The sequence below is a fragment of the Schistocerca serialis genome, chromosome 1, assembly GCF_023864345.2.
Source record: "Schistocerca serialis cubense isolate TAMUIC-IGC-003099 chromosome 1, iqSchSeri2.2, whole genome shotgun sequence".
Lineage (NCBI taxonomy): Eukaryota > Metazoa > Arthropoda > Insecta > Orthoptera > Acrididae > Schistocerca > Schistocerca serialis.
Window position 1 is genome coordinate 689022432 of NC_064638.1, and position 18360 is coordinate 689040791.

Sequence of the window (18360 nt, forward strand, 5' to 3'; positions counted from 1 at the left end):
CAGTATGGAACGTGAATGGTTGGCTTCAGTGTTTGGGAGAATTTTAGGAAAGTTTAGTTCACCTATAAGGAGACAGCATACAGAACACAATCTTGATTACTGCTCGAGGGTGTGGGATTCCGACCAGGTCAGATTAGAGGAAGACATTGAAACAATTCAATGGCGTGCTGCTAGATTTGTATCCAGCATGCAAGTACTGCGGAGATGCTTCGTGAATTCAAATGGAAATCCCTGGATAGAAGATGATATTCTTTTGACGATGCACTGTTGAGAAAATTTACAGAACCAGCAATGAGGCTGACTGCAAAACAATTCTGCTGCTGCCAACATACACTTTGCCTAAGAACCAAAAATATAAGATAAGAGATATTAGGGCTTGTACAGAGGCATACAGGCATTTGTTTTTCCCTCGTTCCATTTGTGAATGGAACAGGAGGGAAATGTAGTGCTACACGGTTCCCTACACCATACACCGTACAGTGACTTGCAGAGCATGTATGTAGATGTAAACGTAGAAATTCAACAACCTTCCTTTATTTCACCAGCCCAGTTGCATGCTTTTTTAGGGTGACTGGTTCTGATAAGTATTTTACTATCTTCAAATCTATGAATAAAACTAAATACCTACTTTCTAATAAAGAGAAAAGTATCACTGATAATTTTTCCTTTTAACTATGTAGAACACTACTGGTTTGCAACTGTGAAAAATAGTTTAAATACATAATGAGAGTGGGTAGGGGTGAAGAGTGAGGAGTGGGGAAAGAATGTGACAATGTGGCGTAGGCTAGGGAAGAGAACACAGTAAGTAGTAGAAGTGGATGACATCTGTGTAACAGATTTATATAAGAGATAGGCTTACAATGAAATTATAAAAGATGGAAATCAAGTTGATATATGAAAAGTGTAAATCAATAAAGTATAAAATTGTAAAATATATAAAACAGTAAAATTATAGAAGTGGAGTTATGTGAAGTGACTAAAATTGCAGAAAGCAGCATGTGACATATATAGTTGATTCCATTTACATCCTCATGCTGGCACTGCTCAGCAAGCAGGTTTTTCAGTGTGCATGGAAGCCAGTCTTAATGCTGGCCTGCAACTAGAATGGAGCATGAGCCAACACATCACTGCTGTCTTCTCTCAGTCAGACTTTGAAGGCTTCTTTCAGCCCTCTACCTTGACCCAGTCCCTTTATCAACAAAAGCCTCACTTATTGAGAGAAGATATTGGTGGTGTGTCTGCTCATGCTCAATCCTAGCAACCATCCAGAAACAGACTGGCTTCCAAAACATCACAAAACCTGTTTGCTGTACACCACTGAGCAGAAGCGAATGTAATTAACTCAAAATATGATTGCTGTTTTCTGTAATTTTTGTTACTTCATATAATTTCACTTATACAATTTTACTGTTTGATAAGTTTTAAATTTTGCACTTCCGTTGTTTACACTTTTAATATTGTAGCATTAATTGCATTTACATAACTTCTCCATTTTATAAATTTACTGTAAGTCTATCTCTCTTACACAAATTACATACTAATATCAAACACTGGAAAGTTTTGGATGGAGTGATGACAATGTTATGAAAAGGATAGACTACCATTCACTATATAGTGGAGACACAGAGTTACAGACAGGTGCAATGAAAAAACTGCTTTTGGCAAAAAAGCATTCTTTTGACGTAAGAAACATATTGGCCAGAGACAGAGGTCATATGCGTGTCAGTTGTGCTTGTGTGAATGTGTGTGTCTGTTTTCTACTTCGGAAAAAGGCATTTTGACCAAAAGCTTAAATGTTTAGCAGTCTTTTCATTGTGCTTATTTGCAACTCAATGTCTTCTCTGTATTGTGGGTAGCAGCCTGTAGTTTACATAGTAACATAATTGTTACTGAATGTAAATCCATTACACTTATGTCATGCATACCATTTCTTTTCCATGTCATCCATCCCATTCCTTTTCCCTGCATTCTCTCCCTATCCCACATCCCCCCCTCAGTTACTGCAGTCCACTGTTGCAAACAACAGTATTTAGATGTGTAGTTCTGTATGGAAGTGACAGGTTAATTACACAACTACCTAGAAAAATGCGATACTTATCTGTAATAATTATCTACCTATTGCAAAGCAATGGCAAATAGGTATTTTGTTCTTTACATCATTTTAATATTTAGATCTGAAAATGATTAAATACTGATTGAAACTAGTCATCACAAAAATTAATGTACAGCTGAGACAGAAATAAATGATAAATGTTTAACATAAATATTTTTGTCCAGTGTGCCAGTGCCCTCATCAAGCAAACAAGACAGAAGTTTCAAACCATAACAGTTTTTATCATATGTAAATAAAGGGAAGGCAACAGGCAACTGCTTGATTAGAGCAGGCTGACGCGTTGTGCATAGACACACGTAACAGACAACCGTGTTCACTGGTTTTGTAGCTCTTGGTCTTTTTCTAGTAGAAAGAACACACATTCACAAACAGAGACAACCAAACACATGCTACTGCAGCCATGACAATACTGATTATTGATTATTGTTGCCTGGACTAACAGATGAAGCGAAGGTGTACAAAGGACACACGAGGCAAGGAGGGGGGATGGGGGGGGGCAGTGTATTGTGAGGCAGGAATGGGAAAGACAGATGACTCAGCAGTTGTACAAAAGGACGGAAGGAGTTCTGAGGGGGTAGAGAATATAAGAGATATAGAAAAAGGGAGAGGGAAAAAGAAAGGAAGGTGGAAACAGAGAGGAAGACAGGGAGGGAAGAGAGACGAAGCGGTGTGTATGACCATAGATAAGGAACGGGAAGAGATAAGATGATGCAGTGGGAAACAGCTTAGCAGAGAAATTATGTTACAATAGTAATTAATTGTTCAACACAACCTGCTTGTTGGTAGCATTTTATTTTACTGAAATGGTTTCGGACATTGCCCATTGTCAATGGTATCTTCATGTTCTCTAGCATGTACCAATGACAATATTTTGCAATATTCATGTAGTGATATGAATCCATAAATTATACATACAAACACATATAACCAGTATAAGAATTTTTTAGTTGAGTAAAATAAAATACTACCAACAAGCAGCTTCTGTCGAACAGTTAATTACTGCTATGACATATTTACAATTTCTACAGGCTGCAGAGCACCAAACATAAAAGACAAGCTTAGCAGAGTTTTATGCCAGGAGATTGTGAGAATGCACTATGTGCTGTAGAGAGAATTCCCACATGCATAGTCCAGAGATACTTTTGCTGGAAGGGAATATGCAGATAGCATGCTTAGTGAAGTAGCTTTGAAGTCATCTGTGTTGTGGTATGTGGCCACAGTTTGGCAGTGGCTGTTCATGAAAGTAGACAGTTGGTTACCTATTATGCCCACATAGAATGCTGCTCAATAATAACAGTATACAGAACTGTTAACACTTTCATGGGCACTTGTTGACAAACTGCCTGTTGGCTTCTGTCTCAGGTTCTTCGGCCGATGCTTGTCTGATGATTATTCTGACATTTTGTTAGCACAAGTCACTGGCATTGTCAAATCTTTACCCTCCATTGAGGGTGGTGGACTGTAGCCAACCTCATGGCTGCAGATTATATGTACTTGGTGCACCACTTCCCAAGGACTTTTCCATGGTCATTTCCAGTGTAGTTCTCCTCTTTCTACCTGCAATAATTGTTTTCTACAGCACAGAAATCCAGGATCAGTTTATCTCAAGGCTTTCTTCTCTCTTGTTGAAGCTATCCTCATGTTTGTGTACTTCTATAGCTTCTCTGAACAAGTGGGTGTGTTAGATCTTCTCTACAGACAGAACGTCTGTGTTGGCAAATTATACTATGTGGTTGGTCTCACACAGCGTGTGCTCTGCCACGGCCTATTTTTCCACCTGCCCCAACCTGCAATGTTGCTTATGTTCTGTGATCCTGGTGTTGATAGATCATCTACTCATTCCAACATAACTTTTCTGGATGTGCATGGTACGTGGTGTATTTCCAACATTTGCAAGTGCGTACCTTTTCTCCTTTGCAATCTGAGACACTCTTTGATCTTCTTTGTCAGTTTGTAAATAGTCTTTACTCTCTCTTTGTGCAATATATGGCTGATTCTGTCCATCACTCTGGGAATGTATGGCAGAAAGGCTGTACCCTACATTTCTTTTTCTGATGTTGCACTTCACTGACTGTTTGACTCTGTTATAATTCTAATATAACTGGTGGAATACCCATTGCTCTTCAGAACACTTTCCAGGCATTGTATTTCACAATTGTGGTGCTGTGACTCACTTATTGACCTTGCTCATGTTACAACCACATTAATCATGCCTCTTTTCTGGCTCAGACGGTGATTTAACAGTCTGTGTGGGTATCGGACCATGTGTGTCAGTTATCGATAGACATTGTGTCCCAGGTTTTCACCATCCGGTTTGACCATTACATCTAGAAATGGTAGTTTTTTGACCTTTTCTACTTCAATTGTCAATTTTATGTTGGCATGGAGGCTGTTCAAGTGTCTTAGCAAGTCACCGAGCTGTTCCTCACCATGGCTCCACACAACACAGATATCATCGACATATCTGTACCACACTTTAGGTTTACAAGGTGCCAAGTCCAGTGCCTGTGCTTCAAAATGTTCCATGAAGAAGTTGGCCACTACTGGGCTAAGAGAATGCCTTCCAGCTGTTCGTAGAAGTTGCCATTCGAAGTGAATTAGCTTGTGGTGAGACTTGTGAGAAAGAGCTTGGTGATGTCTTCTGGAAATTGTACCCGATGTGCTCTAGAGAGTCACTGAGTAGCATTTTAGTAGACAAAGAAACAACATCAAAGCTGACCAGGATGTTGTTTGGTGCAAGTTTTAGTTTTTTCAGCTTCTCATTGAAATGTTCTGAGTCCTTTAGGTGCATGTCAGTCTTCCCCACACGTGGCTGGACCAAGTGTTTCGGTAGTTTATATGTCGGCGAGCCAGGAGTGCTAACAATCTCTGGAGAACATCAGTCCATTTCGCCAGAGAGTCACTGAGTGGCACTTTGCTAAACAAAGAAACAACATCAAAGCTGACCAGGATGTCATTTGGTGCAATTTTTACTTTCTTCGCTTCTCAGTGAAATGTACTGAATGCTTTAGATACGTGTCAGTCCTTCCCACGTGCAGCTGGAGCAGAGAGACCAAGAGTTTTGCCAGTTTATACATCAGTGAGCCAGGAGTGCTGAAAATCTCTAGAGCACATCAGTTCCATTTTCCTGCAAGATATAACCAAGCTCTCTCATGCATGACTCACCATGAGCTATTTCACATGGAAGGGTAGCTTCTATGAACAGCTGGACGGTGTTGCCATGGGTAGTCTCTTAGTCCAGTGGTAGCCAACTTCTTCATGGAACATTCTGAAGCACAGGCATTGGACTTGACACCTTGTAAACCTAATGTGTGGTATAGATATGCCGATGATATCTGTGTTATGTGGAGCCATGGTGAGAAGCAGCTCGGTGACTTGCTAAGACACTTGAACAGCCTCCATGTCAACATAAAATTGATCTTGGAAGTAGAAAAGGTCAAACAACTAACATTTCTAGATGTGATGGTCACAAGGGATGGTGAAAACCTGGGACACAGTGTGTATCAAAAACTGACACACATGGACCAATAGCTGCACAAACTGTCAAATCACCACCCGAGCCAGAAAAGAGGCATGATTAATATGATCTTAACATGAGTAAGATGAATATGTGAGCTGCAGCACTTTAGGTGTGAAATACGACACTTGGAAAGCGTTCTGAGGAGCAACAGGTATTCCACCAGTTATATTAGAAGTATAACACAATCAAACACTCGGCAAAGTGACACACCAGAAAAATAAATATTGGGTATGGCATTTCTGCCATACATTCCCAGAATGATGGACAGAATGAGCCATATATTGCACAAAGACTATTTACAAACTGACAACGAAGATCAACGAGTGTATCAGATTGCAAAGGAAAAAAGAGACCCACTTGCAATGTGGGAAATATACCACATACCACGTACATGCAGGAAAGTTGTGTTGGAATGACCGGACGATCAATCAACACCAGGATCACAGAACATAAGCAACATTGCAGGTTGGGGCAGGTGGAGAAATCAGCCGTGGCAGAGCACACGCTGTGTGAGGCCGACCACATAGTAAAATTCACCGACATGGACATTCTGGCTGTAGAGAAGAGTTATCACACCCACTTGTTCAACAAGAAAGAAGAAAGTCTCAAGGTAAGTGGATCCTGGATTCCCGTGCTGCAGCGAACAACAGCAAGAGGAGAACTACACTGGAAATGATCACTGAGAAGCCCTCTGACATTGGCGTGCCAGGTACATATAATCTGCAGTTGTGAGCTTGGCTCCAGTCCACCACCAGCACTGGCTGAAGAACCTGAGACAGAACCCAACAGGTAGTTAACCACAGTACAGTTGATATATAACATGGCTGCTTTCACACACAATGTCAGAGGAAGACATGGCTTGGTAGGTCTATTTATGGATGAGTTGGATAAGACATTGTCTGTATAAAGGCTCTGGTAGTATTACTGGTATATTTTGACAATTCCTGTTCTCCACTGCAGATGCAATGGACACACAATGACCAGGAATGGATGACAGCTTTAGAGTGGAGGTACTGTTGATGGTTGGTGCACTTGATATGAACAGGTGTATTTACAGGCTATTCAGACGGCTCCATAAATATGTTTGCTCATATCAAGAGCACCAATCACCAACAGTACCTCCAGTTTGACAGCTGTCACTTGTTCCATGTCAAAAAGCCTATGCCTTAAGCTTCGCCAAGCACAGATGCCGCATCTGTAGTCGAAAGCAGGAATTGTCGAAATATAACAATAACCATACCAGGCCCTTAATGACAGACAATAACCCATCCTGCTCACCCATAAACAAATACCCCGTATCGTTCCCTTCTCTGAGACTAGTAAACCTGCTAATCAACCACTGAACAGCACTCTTCTAATCACCCAGTATCACCCTGGCCTTGCAAATGTCCAACACATCCTTCACCTGAGCTTCGTCTAACTCTCGGTGTGCCGAGATGAGGGGTATCCTACCCAAAATCCCACTCACATCACCCAAAGTAGAGTTCCACTGCCCATCCATCCTACAGACCAACCTTGATCATCCCTGTTCTATCCTGCACCCAAACCAGCATGTTATGGGTTATTCCCTTGTAGACAACCCAGGTGCAAGAGATGTGCCATATCATGGACTGCAGTCCAGTCACAAGTTTGTCCTACCCTATACAAGGTAAAGTCAGGTGTGAAAGAAGCCATGTTATACACAAGCTATGCTGCAATTACTGTGTAGCATTCTATGAGGGCGTGACAGGTAACCAACTGTCCACTAGCATGAACTGCCACTACAAAACTATGATCAGTCACAAACTTGACCATCCAGTGGCCGAACATACTGCACATCATAACACAAATGACTTTAAGAGCTGCATGTGACATTTGGATACTCTCTTCCAGCACAAGTTTCTCTGAACTACACAGATGGGGATTCTCACTCCATATCCTGGATTCTCACAATCCCCCTGGCCTAAGCTTCGACTAATCTGTTTCCCACTGATCTCACTTTCCCTTTTTTCTTATCTCTTCTGTCATTGTCCGTGCTATTCCTTCCCCATCCGTTGTACAATTTATGATGCATGATAAAATGGACCAATAACAAAATCAATCAATCAATCAATCATATCATGTACTGCCTTCTCCCACCAGTTTTCCATCCTCCACTCACCAATGCAAGTATTTTCTATCTATCTCTCTTCTCCCCTTCCCCCTTTCCACATCTCCCCCTCCCCTTCTCCCTCTCCATCTCCACCTTCCTCTCTTTTGCCCCCCCCCCTTTCTATATCTCTTATATGTTCTATCCCCACAGCATTCCTTTCGTTTTGTTGTGCAGCAGCTTAGTTATCTGTTTTTCCTCCTCCTGTCTCACACTACTCCATTACCTCCTTCTTGCCTTGTGTGTCCTTCCCTACCTCATCCCCACATCCATCAACCCTAGCAACTGCTCTTAATAATTGATAATCGATAATCAGTGTCACTATGGCCACGTTAGTGTGCATTTGGGGGTCAGTGTGGTTTAGTGTGTAAATGTGTGTACTTTCTACTTAAAAAAGGGTCACAGTTCGGAACATAGTCTTCTGTTATGAATGTCTACACAACGCACAAAAGTCTGATATTGGTGACTGATTGCCTTCCCCTTATTTTACATATTGTTCCCTCCAGGTATTTCCATTATTTCATCATAGTTTATAACCCAGCAAAATGTTCAATAATATGTTTAATTTATTGTTTGTATGGTGCACACTATGTAATATGTGCGTTAAAAATAAAATGTGTGGTTTCATACATTTTACAGTTGTATTTATTAATACATGTATGAAAACTATCTTTACCATTCTGACTTAGCCCTGCATAGGCTAATATAAGATTAAATATCTGGATTGCTACTGTCTCTTCAGATTCAGGCATCTTGCTCAGGCTCTGAGGTATGGGCTGACGACTAAATGCCCAATATGCATAAGGAAAACCTTTGTAGGTTTCTCCATGTTCTGCAGTTGAACCATGTTCCTGTCGTAATTTTTCAAGACGATGTTTACTTAACCTGTTGAGACAAATGGAATTCAAATTAACAAAATCAAGCTAAAATCAATTACACTCAACATATGCCACAATGGGAAATGTTTTCATAATAACATATTAATACTCATTACTTAGCTGCACTAATCAACCAGGAACTCAAGTAAAGGTAAAATATTTGTGAGAAATATTATATACACACATGGCTTGCCATTAAATATAGATAATACCATAATTACACCAGCTATCTGTTTCACTAGTATTTGTATTACACCCATAGTTTTCATTTGCCGTAAGTGCACTGTTCTGTGTAAATTTAAAATCATGGTTTATAAAAGAAATGTTCCAACACATCTTGGTGTTTGTCATATTCTATTTATTTACTTTTTTAACATCGCTTCACAAGAATGTATTGATGGCTAAAAGGCTAATAACCCCCTCCCCACCCCATCCTCTCCCCAAATGTGTTTCCAGAAGCTGTTTACATATTACCACTTTCTCACAACCATTCCCATAAATAGGTGTGTCTTAACCCCTCAGCCCCCACAGTTTACTTCTAGATAATAAGCCATTTGTGTTCTATGTTTGATTGAAATTCCTTCATGAATCCAGAGTTATGCTTCCACGTTGCTCCCTTCCCTCCTCACCCTCTGTCATCCCCCTACCCTACCCTCCAATTATTACTGTATCCCTAGTACTGTCAGGGCATCCTAGTCCCACTGTATCTCCCCCTACCCCCCCCCCCCCCCCTTCCCCCAAAGAAAAATACACTTGACATTAAATTATGAGCTTTCTGGTGTTGAGGTATGTGCCATCACACCACCCAGTACCTAGGTCTGCCAGTATATGTCAGGTTAGTCATTCTTTTCCAGACTTTTGAAAATCACTGCAATGTATTCGAGTTACGAACAGATCCATTACGCACGCTGTATGTGTTTGCACTCCAGTCAGACAGCAGCCTGTATAGATTTTGTGCTTATGAGCGTGTAATGAGCTTTCACCTGACAAAGGAACCTTATGGATTGACCATAAGCAATTTTCTTTATGTATATTTATTGGTAATCAGTTTCCTAAAGCAGTGCCACACCATTTTAAAGAAGTAAAAATTGAAAAAGTTACCTCTAAAAAGGAGATGATTTCTAGCTCTGTTATGTACAAAACAGTTCACTCAAGTCAAACTCATGCTTGTAGCTGAACGAGTAGCACTGCAGTCTGGTAATCAGAGAGTCTCACGTTCAGATCTCCTACATGGAAAATATCTTTTCTTTTTTTTAACTTTTATTGAAAAACTCAATATTTTCTCTCAAGTAGAAATTATAATAAACAAATACTGAACTATAATTTTCTATTGAAAATAACATCATATTATTTTCAATTACGGGTTAGATGAAACAAATTAAAATTTGAGAGAGACATGTGAAATGACTTATGTATATCAAAAATAATCCAGAATAAATTTTCACTCAGCAGTGGAGTGAGCACTGGAATGAAATTTCCTTGCAGATTAACCTGCAAGGAAGTTTCATCGATAATACTGGTTCATATTGTAAGCTCGTTCCACTGCTGAATTGAGAAAGAACAAATTAGTGTCATTAGCAGTAAATAGATGAGATACTGAATATCCAGGAAAAAAATGCATTTGCAGTTGACCAGCTAATCTTCCTGCAGATTCAGTCCCGCCTTTAGAATTTTTGTGTACTACAGTTCACTACATGACTAAAATTGTGAAGTTGAGATAGTTGTTGTAGCACAGTTTACTGTAAATAAGCATCCATTTGAAGATATTTTGCTGAATAAATCAGATTGATAATACTTTAGACTACCAAGTTTGTAGTCTCATGACATAGCACACATGTAGGTTTACTGTCTAAAATAAGACTTTAATATTTATTGTGGGATTTTATCTTATCTGGCATAATGTGTGTTTCATGTTAAACTTCTTGCACTTGACATAGAAAACAAATCTTAAAGCACCTAAATTTGTAGTCTATGTTCTTGTTAGTTCAGTGATTTGACACCTGAACATGCTTCAAAGCAGAAATATGTAGCTGCATAAATATATTTTACATTCACTGTATTGATCTCCATATACTTTTAGACTAAACAGTATTACACACGCGTATAATTGGTCCAATATGCATACAATTCAAAACATGTTTACTAGTGTATTTTCCACAATTCCCTCACGTTTTTGCCTCAGTGTCAGAGGTGTAACAGTGAAGTTTGTTATCAGCTAGTGTTCATTTGTATGTGCCACTGCAGTTAAGCAGAAACATGGCTGCCATACAGTAGGGGTGTTGGCCACTACCTCTCTAAAGACGACTCACTCAATATGACACCTAGTGGCAGCACTACGTGTAACTGTGGCATGATGTCATGAGCCACAACACCAGAAAGCTCAGGATTTAACACTGAGTAAAATAATATTTGGCTAAAATTACTCCAACTATTTACAGTTATGCTTTATATGCCATGCCTTAGTATCACCACTATTAATTCTGGGAGGTTAAATGTCACTAGGGCAGTCACCAAACAGCCTAGCAACCACAAACTACGAATCTGACAATCATATAACTTGCTTTTGGTATTGTTTACTTGTCACACCTCCACTGTACCTCTAAGCTCACCAGGCAGGCTTTACCCTGTAAGTATAATTTTCATATACCATATGCCATACATAAGCACCACATGTCATCGAATTCACTCCTTGTGTTTCAGATGCTTATATTTCACCACTTTTGCATTCCTATACCCAAAAACAGCAGTGATAGATGCATCTCATCCCAAAAGTATTTATTACTTAATTGGATGGATAAAAAATCTACTCACCAAGGGGTGGATGAACACAACATAAAAGACTGTTGTGATTAGCAGGCTTTGAGAGCTAGTGGCTCCTTCTTCAGGCAGAAAGGTTGAAGGGAAACGAAGAATGGTGAAGGAAAAGAACTGAAGAGGTCTAGGAAAAGGGGTAGATTTTGGGAAAGTCACCTAGAACCATGGGTCAGGGAAGACTTACTGCACGGGATGAGAAGGAAAGACTGATTCGCTTGGCGAGTACATTTTTTATCTATCCAATTAAATAATTTTGTCAAAAGTATTTATTCCTAGATAAAAAGCAAAATGTGTACAAACAATATTATGAAAAGGATAAATTGCTACACCGTAGAGCTGATGAATTGAGTTGCAGACAGCCATAACAAAAAGACTTTCACATTTTGATTTAAGACAAATCCTTTTTCAGAAAAGAACACACACACATTCACACAAGCAAGCACATCTCAAGCACACATGACCACTAGCTCTGCTTGCTATGGCTGGAACACAAATGTCATGTTGAACGAAAGCAGCACTCTGGAGAGGGACAGGGAAGGGAGAAGGATAGCAGGGTATGGGTGGGTTTAGAGAAGAGTGGAGTGTGGAGGGACTAGAAGGCTGCCAGGCACAGTGTCAGAAGGCTGTGGGAGAGTGAGGGGGCAGGGGGGGGGGGGGGGGGAGAATCGAGTGAAAAGGAGAGAAGCAGAGAATGGGAAAAAGGACTGGTGGGTGTGTTGGCAGAGAGAAGTGCACAATGAGGATGAGCGGACAGGAATTAGTAGGAGGTGATACGACAGAAGAGGCAGAAACTGTTGGATGGAGGATGTGGGAATAGTAGGCTATCATAGTCTGAGGTCAAGATAATTTTGGGTGCGGACAAAGTATTGTAAGAACAACTTCCATCTGCACAGTTCAGAAAAGCTGGTGGTGGAGGGGAAGATCCAGATGGCCCAGGTTGTTTAGCAGCAATTAATGTTATGGTCAGCTGCATGTTGTGCCAAGGGAGGTCTTCAATACTCTTGGCCACACTGGTGATGTCTGCTCAGCCTGGTCTAAGCTGGTTAGTAGTCATGCCTACATAAAAGTTGTGCTATGATTGCAGCAGAGCCTGGTATATGACATGGCTGCTTTCACAGGTGGCCTTGCCTCTGAGAGTGTGCTCCCTGCCGCCATTGGATAAGCAGCTGCAGCAGCAAGTCGTATACTCCTAGCTCACTCATTTGTTACATAGTTTAATTCTTAATTTCTTTTCGTGTTTTTGGTACTTGCACTGTTTAATCCATAAAGTTCAGGCGTATTATAGTATTTGAGAGTTGTAGCATCGCGTTTTAGTACCTGAATAGTGTAAAATCACGTAGTCTCCTTCCGCCGCCGAGCAGTGTGTCAGCAGTGTGCAAGTAGCAGCATTACTGCATTTACTAGGCAATCTTGTATTTTAATAACCATTTAAATTTTGTGTCGATTTGTTTGCGCTCTCTGTAGATTAGTTCAGACGTTCTTTGCACAACAGTTTTTAGCATGGATAGGGACTGCAACTGCTGTGTTCGGATGCAGGATGAGTTGGCATCCCTTCGCTCCCAGCTTCAGGCAGTGTTGGCTTCGGTCACAAAGCTTGAGGCTGTTGCCAATGGGCATCACTGTGGGGGTCCGGATGGGGGTTTGTCGGGGACGGCCAGCTCGTCCCACGCATCCCCCGATCGGACTACGACTGTGGTTGCCCGGGATACTGCCCGCATTGAGGCTGATCCCTCACCTGTGGTAGAGTGGGAGGACATCTCAAGGTGTGGCAGGGGGCGAAAGACATTCCAGAGGGCTGAACGGAAGGCCTCTCCAGTTTTTCTGACGAACCGGTTTCAGGCTCTGTCTCAGGCTGATACTGATCTTCGGCCTGACATGGCTGCTTGTCCTGTTCCAGAGGTTGCCCCTCAGTCTGCAAGATCCAGGCAGTCGCAGAGGGTGGGCTTACTGGTAGTTGGGAGCTCCAATGTCAGGTGCGTAATGGGGCCCCTTAGGGATATGGCAGGAAGAGAGGGGAAGAAAACCAATGTGCACTCCGTGTGCATACCGGGGGGAGTCATTCCAGATGTGGAAAGCGTCCTTCCGGATCCCATGAAGGGTACAGGGTACACCCATCTGCAGGTGGTCGCTCATGTCGGCACCAATGATGTGTGTCGCTATGGATTGGAGGAAATCCTCTCTGGCTTCCGGCGGCTATCTGATTTGGTGAAGACTGCCAGTCTCGCTAGCAGGATAAAAGCAGAGCTCACCATCTGCAGCATCGTTGACAGGACTGACTGCGGACCTTTGGTACAGAGCCGAGGGGAGGGTCTGAATCAGAGGCCGAGATGGTTCTGCGACTGTCTGGGCTGCAGATACCTCGACTTGCGCCATAGGGTGGTGGGGTTTCGGGTTCCGCTGGATAGGTCAGGAGTCCACTACATGCAACAAGCGGCTACACGGGTAGCAGGGGTTGTGTTGCATGGACTGGGCAGTTTTTAGGTTACATGGCCTCGGGCAAATACAGAAAGGGCAACAGCCTCAAAGGGTGCGGGGCAAAGTCAGGACATGCGGGGACCAAGCAGCAATCGGTATTGTAATTGTAAGCTGCATTGGTAAAGTACCGGAACTTCAAGCGCTGATAGAAAGCACCGAAGCTGAAATCGTTATAGGTACAGAAAGCTGGCTGAAGCCAGAGATAAATTCTGCCGAAATTTTTACAAAGGTACAGACGGTATTTAGAAAGGATAGATTGGATGCAACCAGTGGTGGAGTGTTCGTCACTGTTAGTAGTAGTTTATCCTGTAGTGAAGTAGAAGTGGATAGTTCCTGTGAATTATTATGGGTGGAGGTTACACTCAACAACCGAGCTAGGTTAATAAGTGGCTCCTTTTACCGACCTCCCGACTCAGCAGCATTAGTGGCAGAACAACTGAGAGAAAACTTGGAATACATTTCACATAAATTTTCTCAGCATGTTATAGTTTTAGGTGGAGATTTCAATTTACCAGATATAGGCTGGGACACTCAGATGTTTAGGACGGGTGGTAGGGACAGAGCATCAAGTGACATTATACTGAGTGCACTATCCGGAAATTACCTCGAGCAATTAAACAGAGAACCGACTCATGGAGATAACATCTTGGACCTACTGATAACAAACACACTCGAACTTTTCGACTCTGTATGTGCAGAACAGGGAATCAGTGATCATAAGACCATTGCAGCATCCCTGAATATGGAAGTTAATAGGAATATAAAAAAAGGGAGGAAGGTTTATCTGTTTAGCAAGAGCAATAGAAGGCAGATTTCAGACTACCTAACAGATCAAAAAGAAAATTTCTGTTCTGACACTGACAATGTTGAGTGTTTATGGAAAAAGTTCAAGGCAATCGTAAAATGCGTTTTAGATAGGTACGTGCCGAGTAAAACTGTGAGGGACAGGAAAAACCCACCGTGGTACAACAACAAAGTTAGAAAACTACTGCGAAAGCAAAGAGAGCTTCACTCCAAGTTTAAACGCAGCCAAAACCTCTCAGACAAACAGAAGCTAAACGATGTCAAAGCTAGCGTAAGGAGGGCTATGCGTGAAGCGTTCAGTGAATTCGAAAGTAAAATTCTATGTACCGACTTGACAGAAAATCCTAGGAAGTTCTGGTCTTATGTTAAATCAGTAAGTGGCTCGAAACAGGATATCCAGACACTCCGGGATGATGATGGCATTGAAACAGAGGATGACACGCATAAAGCTGAAATACTAAACACCTTTTTCCAAAGCTGTTTCACAGAGGAAGACCGCACTGCAGTCCCTTCTCTAAATCCTCGCACAAACGAAAAAATGGCTGACATCGAAATAAGTGTCCAAGGAATAGAAAAGCAACTGGAATCACTCAACAGAGGAAAGTCCACTGGACCTGACGGGATACCAATTCAATTCAATTCTACACAGAGTACGCGAAAGAACTTGCCCCCCTTCTAACAGCTGTGTACCGCAAGTCTCTAGAGGAACGGAAGGTTCCAAATGATTGGAAAAGAGCACAGGTAGTCTCAGTCTTCAAGAAGGGTCGTCGAGCAGATGCGCAAAACTATAGACCTATATCTCTGACGTCGATCTGTTGTAGAATTTTAGAACATGTTTTTTGCTCGAGTATCATGTTGTTTTTGGAAACCCAGAATCTACTATGTAGGAATCAACATGGATTCCGGAAACAGCGATCGTGTGAGACCCAACTCGCTTTATTTGTTCATGAGACCCAGAAAATATTAGATACAGGCTCCCAGGTAGATGCTATTTTTCTTGACTTCCAGAAGGCGTTCGCTACAGTTCCGCACTGTCGCCTGATAAACAAAGTAAGAGCCTACGGAATATCAGACCAGCTGTGTGGCTGGATTGAAGAGTTTTTAGCAAACAGAACACAGCATGTTGTTATCAATGGAGAGACGTCTCCAGACGTTAAAGTAACCTCTGGCATGCCACAGGGGAGTGTTATGGGACCATTGCTTTTCACAATATATATAAATGACCTAGTAGATAGTGTCGGAAGTTCCATGCGGCTTTTCGCGGATGATGCAGTAGTATACAGAGAAGTTGCAGCATTAGAAAATTGTAGCGAAATGCAGGAAGATCTGCAGCAGATAGGCACTTGGTGCAGGGAGTGGCAACTGACCCTTAACATAGACAAATGTAATGTATTGCGAATACATAGAAAGAAGGATCCTTTATTGTATGATTATATGATAGCAGAACAAACACTGGTAGCAGTTACTTCTGTATAATATCTGGGAGTATGCGTGCGGAACGATTTGAAGTGGAATGATCATATAAAATTAATTGTTGGTAAGGCGGGTACCAGATTGAGATTCATTGGGAGAGTCCTTAGAAAATGTGGTCCATCAACAAAGGAGGTGGCTTACAAAACACTCGTTCGATCTATACTTGAGTATTGCTCATCAGTATGGGATCCGTACCAGATCGGGTTGACGGAGGAAATAGAGAAGATCCAAAGAAGAGCGGCGCGTTTCGTCACAGGGTTATTTGGTAACCGTGATAGCGTTACGGAGATGTTTAACAAACTCAAGTGGCAGACTCTGCAAGAGAGGCGCTCTGCATTGCGGTGTAGCTTGCTCGCCAGGTTTCGAGAGGGTGCGTTTCTGGGTGAGGTATCGAATATATTGCTTCCCCCTACTTATACCTCCCGAGGAGATCACTAATGTAAAATTAGAGAGATTCGAGCGCGCATGGAGGCTTTCAGACAGTCGTTCTTCCCGCGAACCATACACGACTGGAACAGGAAAGGGAGGTAATGACAGTGGCACGTAAAGTGCCCTCCGCTACACACCGTTGGGTGGCTTGCGGAGTATAAATGTAGATGTAGATGTAGATGGAGTAGGATAAGCCTGTGACAGGACTGGAATAGGAAGTGCTGAGTGGGTGTATTGGTCAGATCTCACACCTTGGTCTTCCACAGGGATATGATCCCTGTGGGAAGGGGTTGAGATCAGAAGTGGCATAAGGATGGACTAGGATGTAGTGGAGGTCAGGTGGGTGACAGAACACCACTTTAGGAGCATTGGGGAGGATCTTGGGTAGGATGTCCCTCATTCCAGGACACGATGATAGACAATCAAAGCCATGACAAAGAATGTGGTTCAGTTGTTCCAGCCACAGTAGTATTGGGTGACAAAGGGGGTGCTCCTTCTTAGCTGGTTGTTGGAGGTGGTGGGAGGACTGGCAGTGTGTGGTTATATGGCATGGAAAATCTGTTTGTGGACTAGATCTTGGGGACAGTGCCTGAATGTGAAGGCCTTTGTGTTAGACTGTCAGCATATTGGGCAAGGGAATTCTTGTCACTGCAGATATGCTGTCCCTGTGTGGTCACGCTATATGGGAAGGTTGTTTTGGTGGGGAAGGGATGGCAGCTGTCAAAATGGATGTACTACTGGTGGTTGGTGAGTTTAATGTGCACAGAGGTGTGGATAGGATTCTCAAAGAAAAAGTGGTCAACGTCCAGAAAGATGGCACACTGGGTTGAGAAGGACCAGCTGAAGTGGATGGGAGAAAAGGTCTTGAGGTTGTGAAGGAATGAGGATAGTGTGTCTTGTGTTCTCAGCCCCCTTCAGTCGATTCTATAATGTTACTAGTTTGTGCTGTTTATAGTTTACACAACTACTGTTCTAAACTATTTATATCTGACTGGCAATTTCTACATTATTGTATTTTTTATAATTTTAGCATAAGACCTTCTTTTGTTAAATTCAAGACATCCCCACCACTCCCACTCCCTGCTTCCTTTGCCTCTTCTACTCACTGTCCCTCCATATTCCCCATTCCCCATTCTCCTCCCCCCCCCCCCCCCCCAAAAAAAAAAAATGGTTCAAATGGCTCTGAGCACTATGGGACTTAACTTCTAAGGTCATCAGCCCCTAGAACTTAGAACTACTTAAACCTAACTAACCTAAGGACATCACACACATCCATGCCCGAGGCAGGTTTCGAACCTGCGACCGTAGTGGTCGCGCGGTTCCAGACTGTAGTGCCTAGAACCGCTCTGCCACCCCGGCCAGCATTCCCCTTCCCCTCTACCCTACCTCCACTAGATAAAAATTTGAAACACTGATTGAAATTGCAAAAAACAGTCCCTTGATATGAGGTTCTTACACAGACAAGACAAACTGCTGACACAACTGCTTAGGTAAATTCTACAGTCTTGTGCAATTTTTTTCTGCTTCTTGTAAAATATTAGATGGTACATATTTAGTTTCACTTTGTTTCAGATCTGAAGGTGATCCAGGGAGATGAAAACATGTCATATAATTAAAAATGTCCAACTGAGACTGAAGAATAAATGAGAGATATTTTGGATGATAGAATTATTTCACAGTGTAAATAATATTTCGCAGATCTATGCATTAATTGACAGTAATGGAA

At 42.0% G+C, this 18360-nt stretch overlaps 1 protein-coding gene across 1 annotated transcript in view; it reads right to left on the bottom strand.

Annotated features, from left to right (window-relative positions):
- The window catches only part of LOC126480634 (myosin-I heavy chain), an 804636-nt gene that overhangs the window by 33172 nt on the left and 753104 nt on the right, over positions 1-18360 (bottom strand). The window contains exon 29 of the mRNA XM_050103881.1: positions 8438-8646. Coding sequence (XP_049959838.1) covers positions 8438-8646 — 209 coding nt within the window. The remainder of the gene's footprint in view (positions 1-8437; positions 8647-18360) is intronic.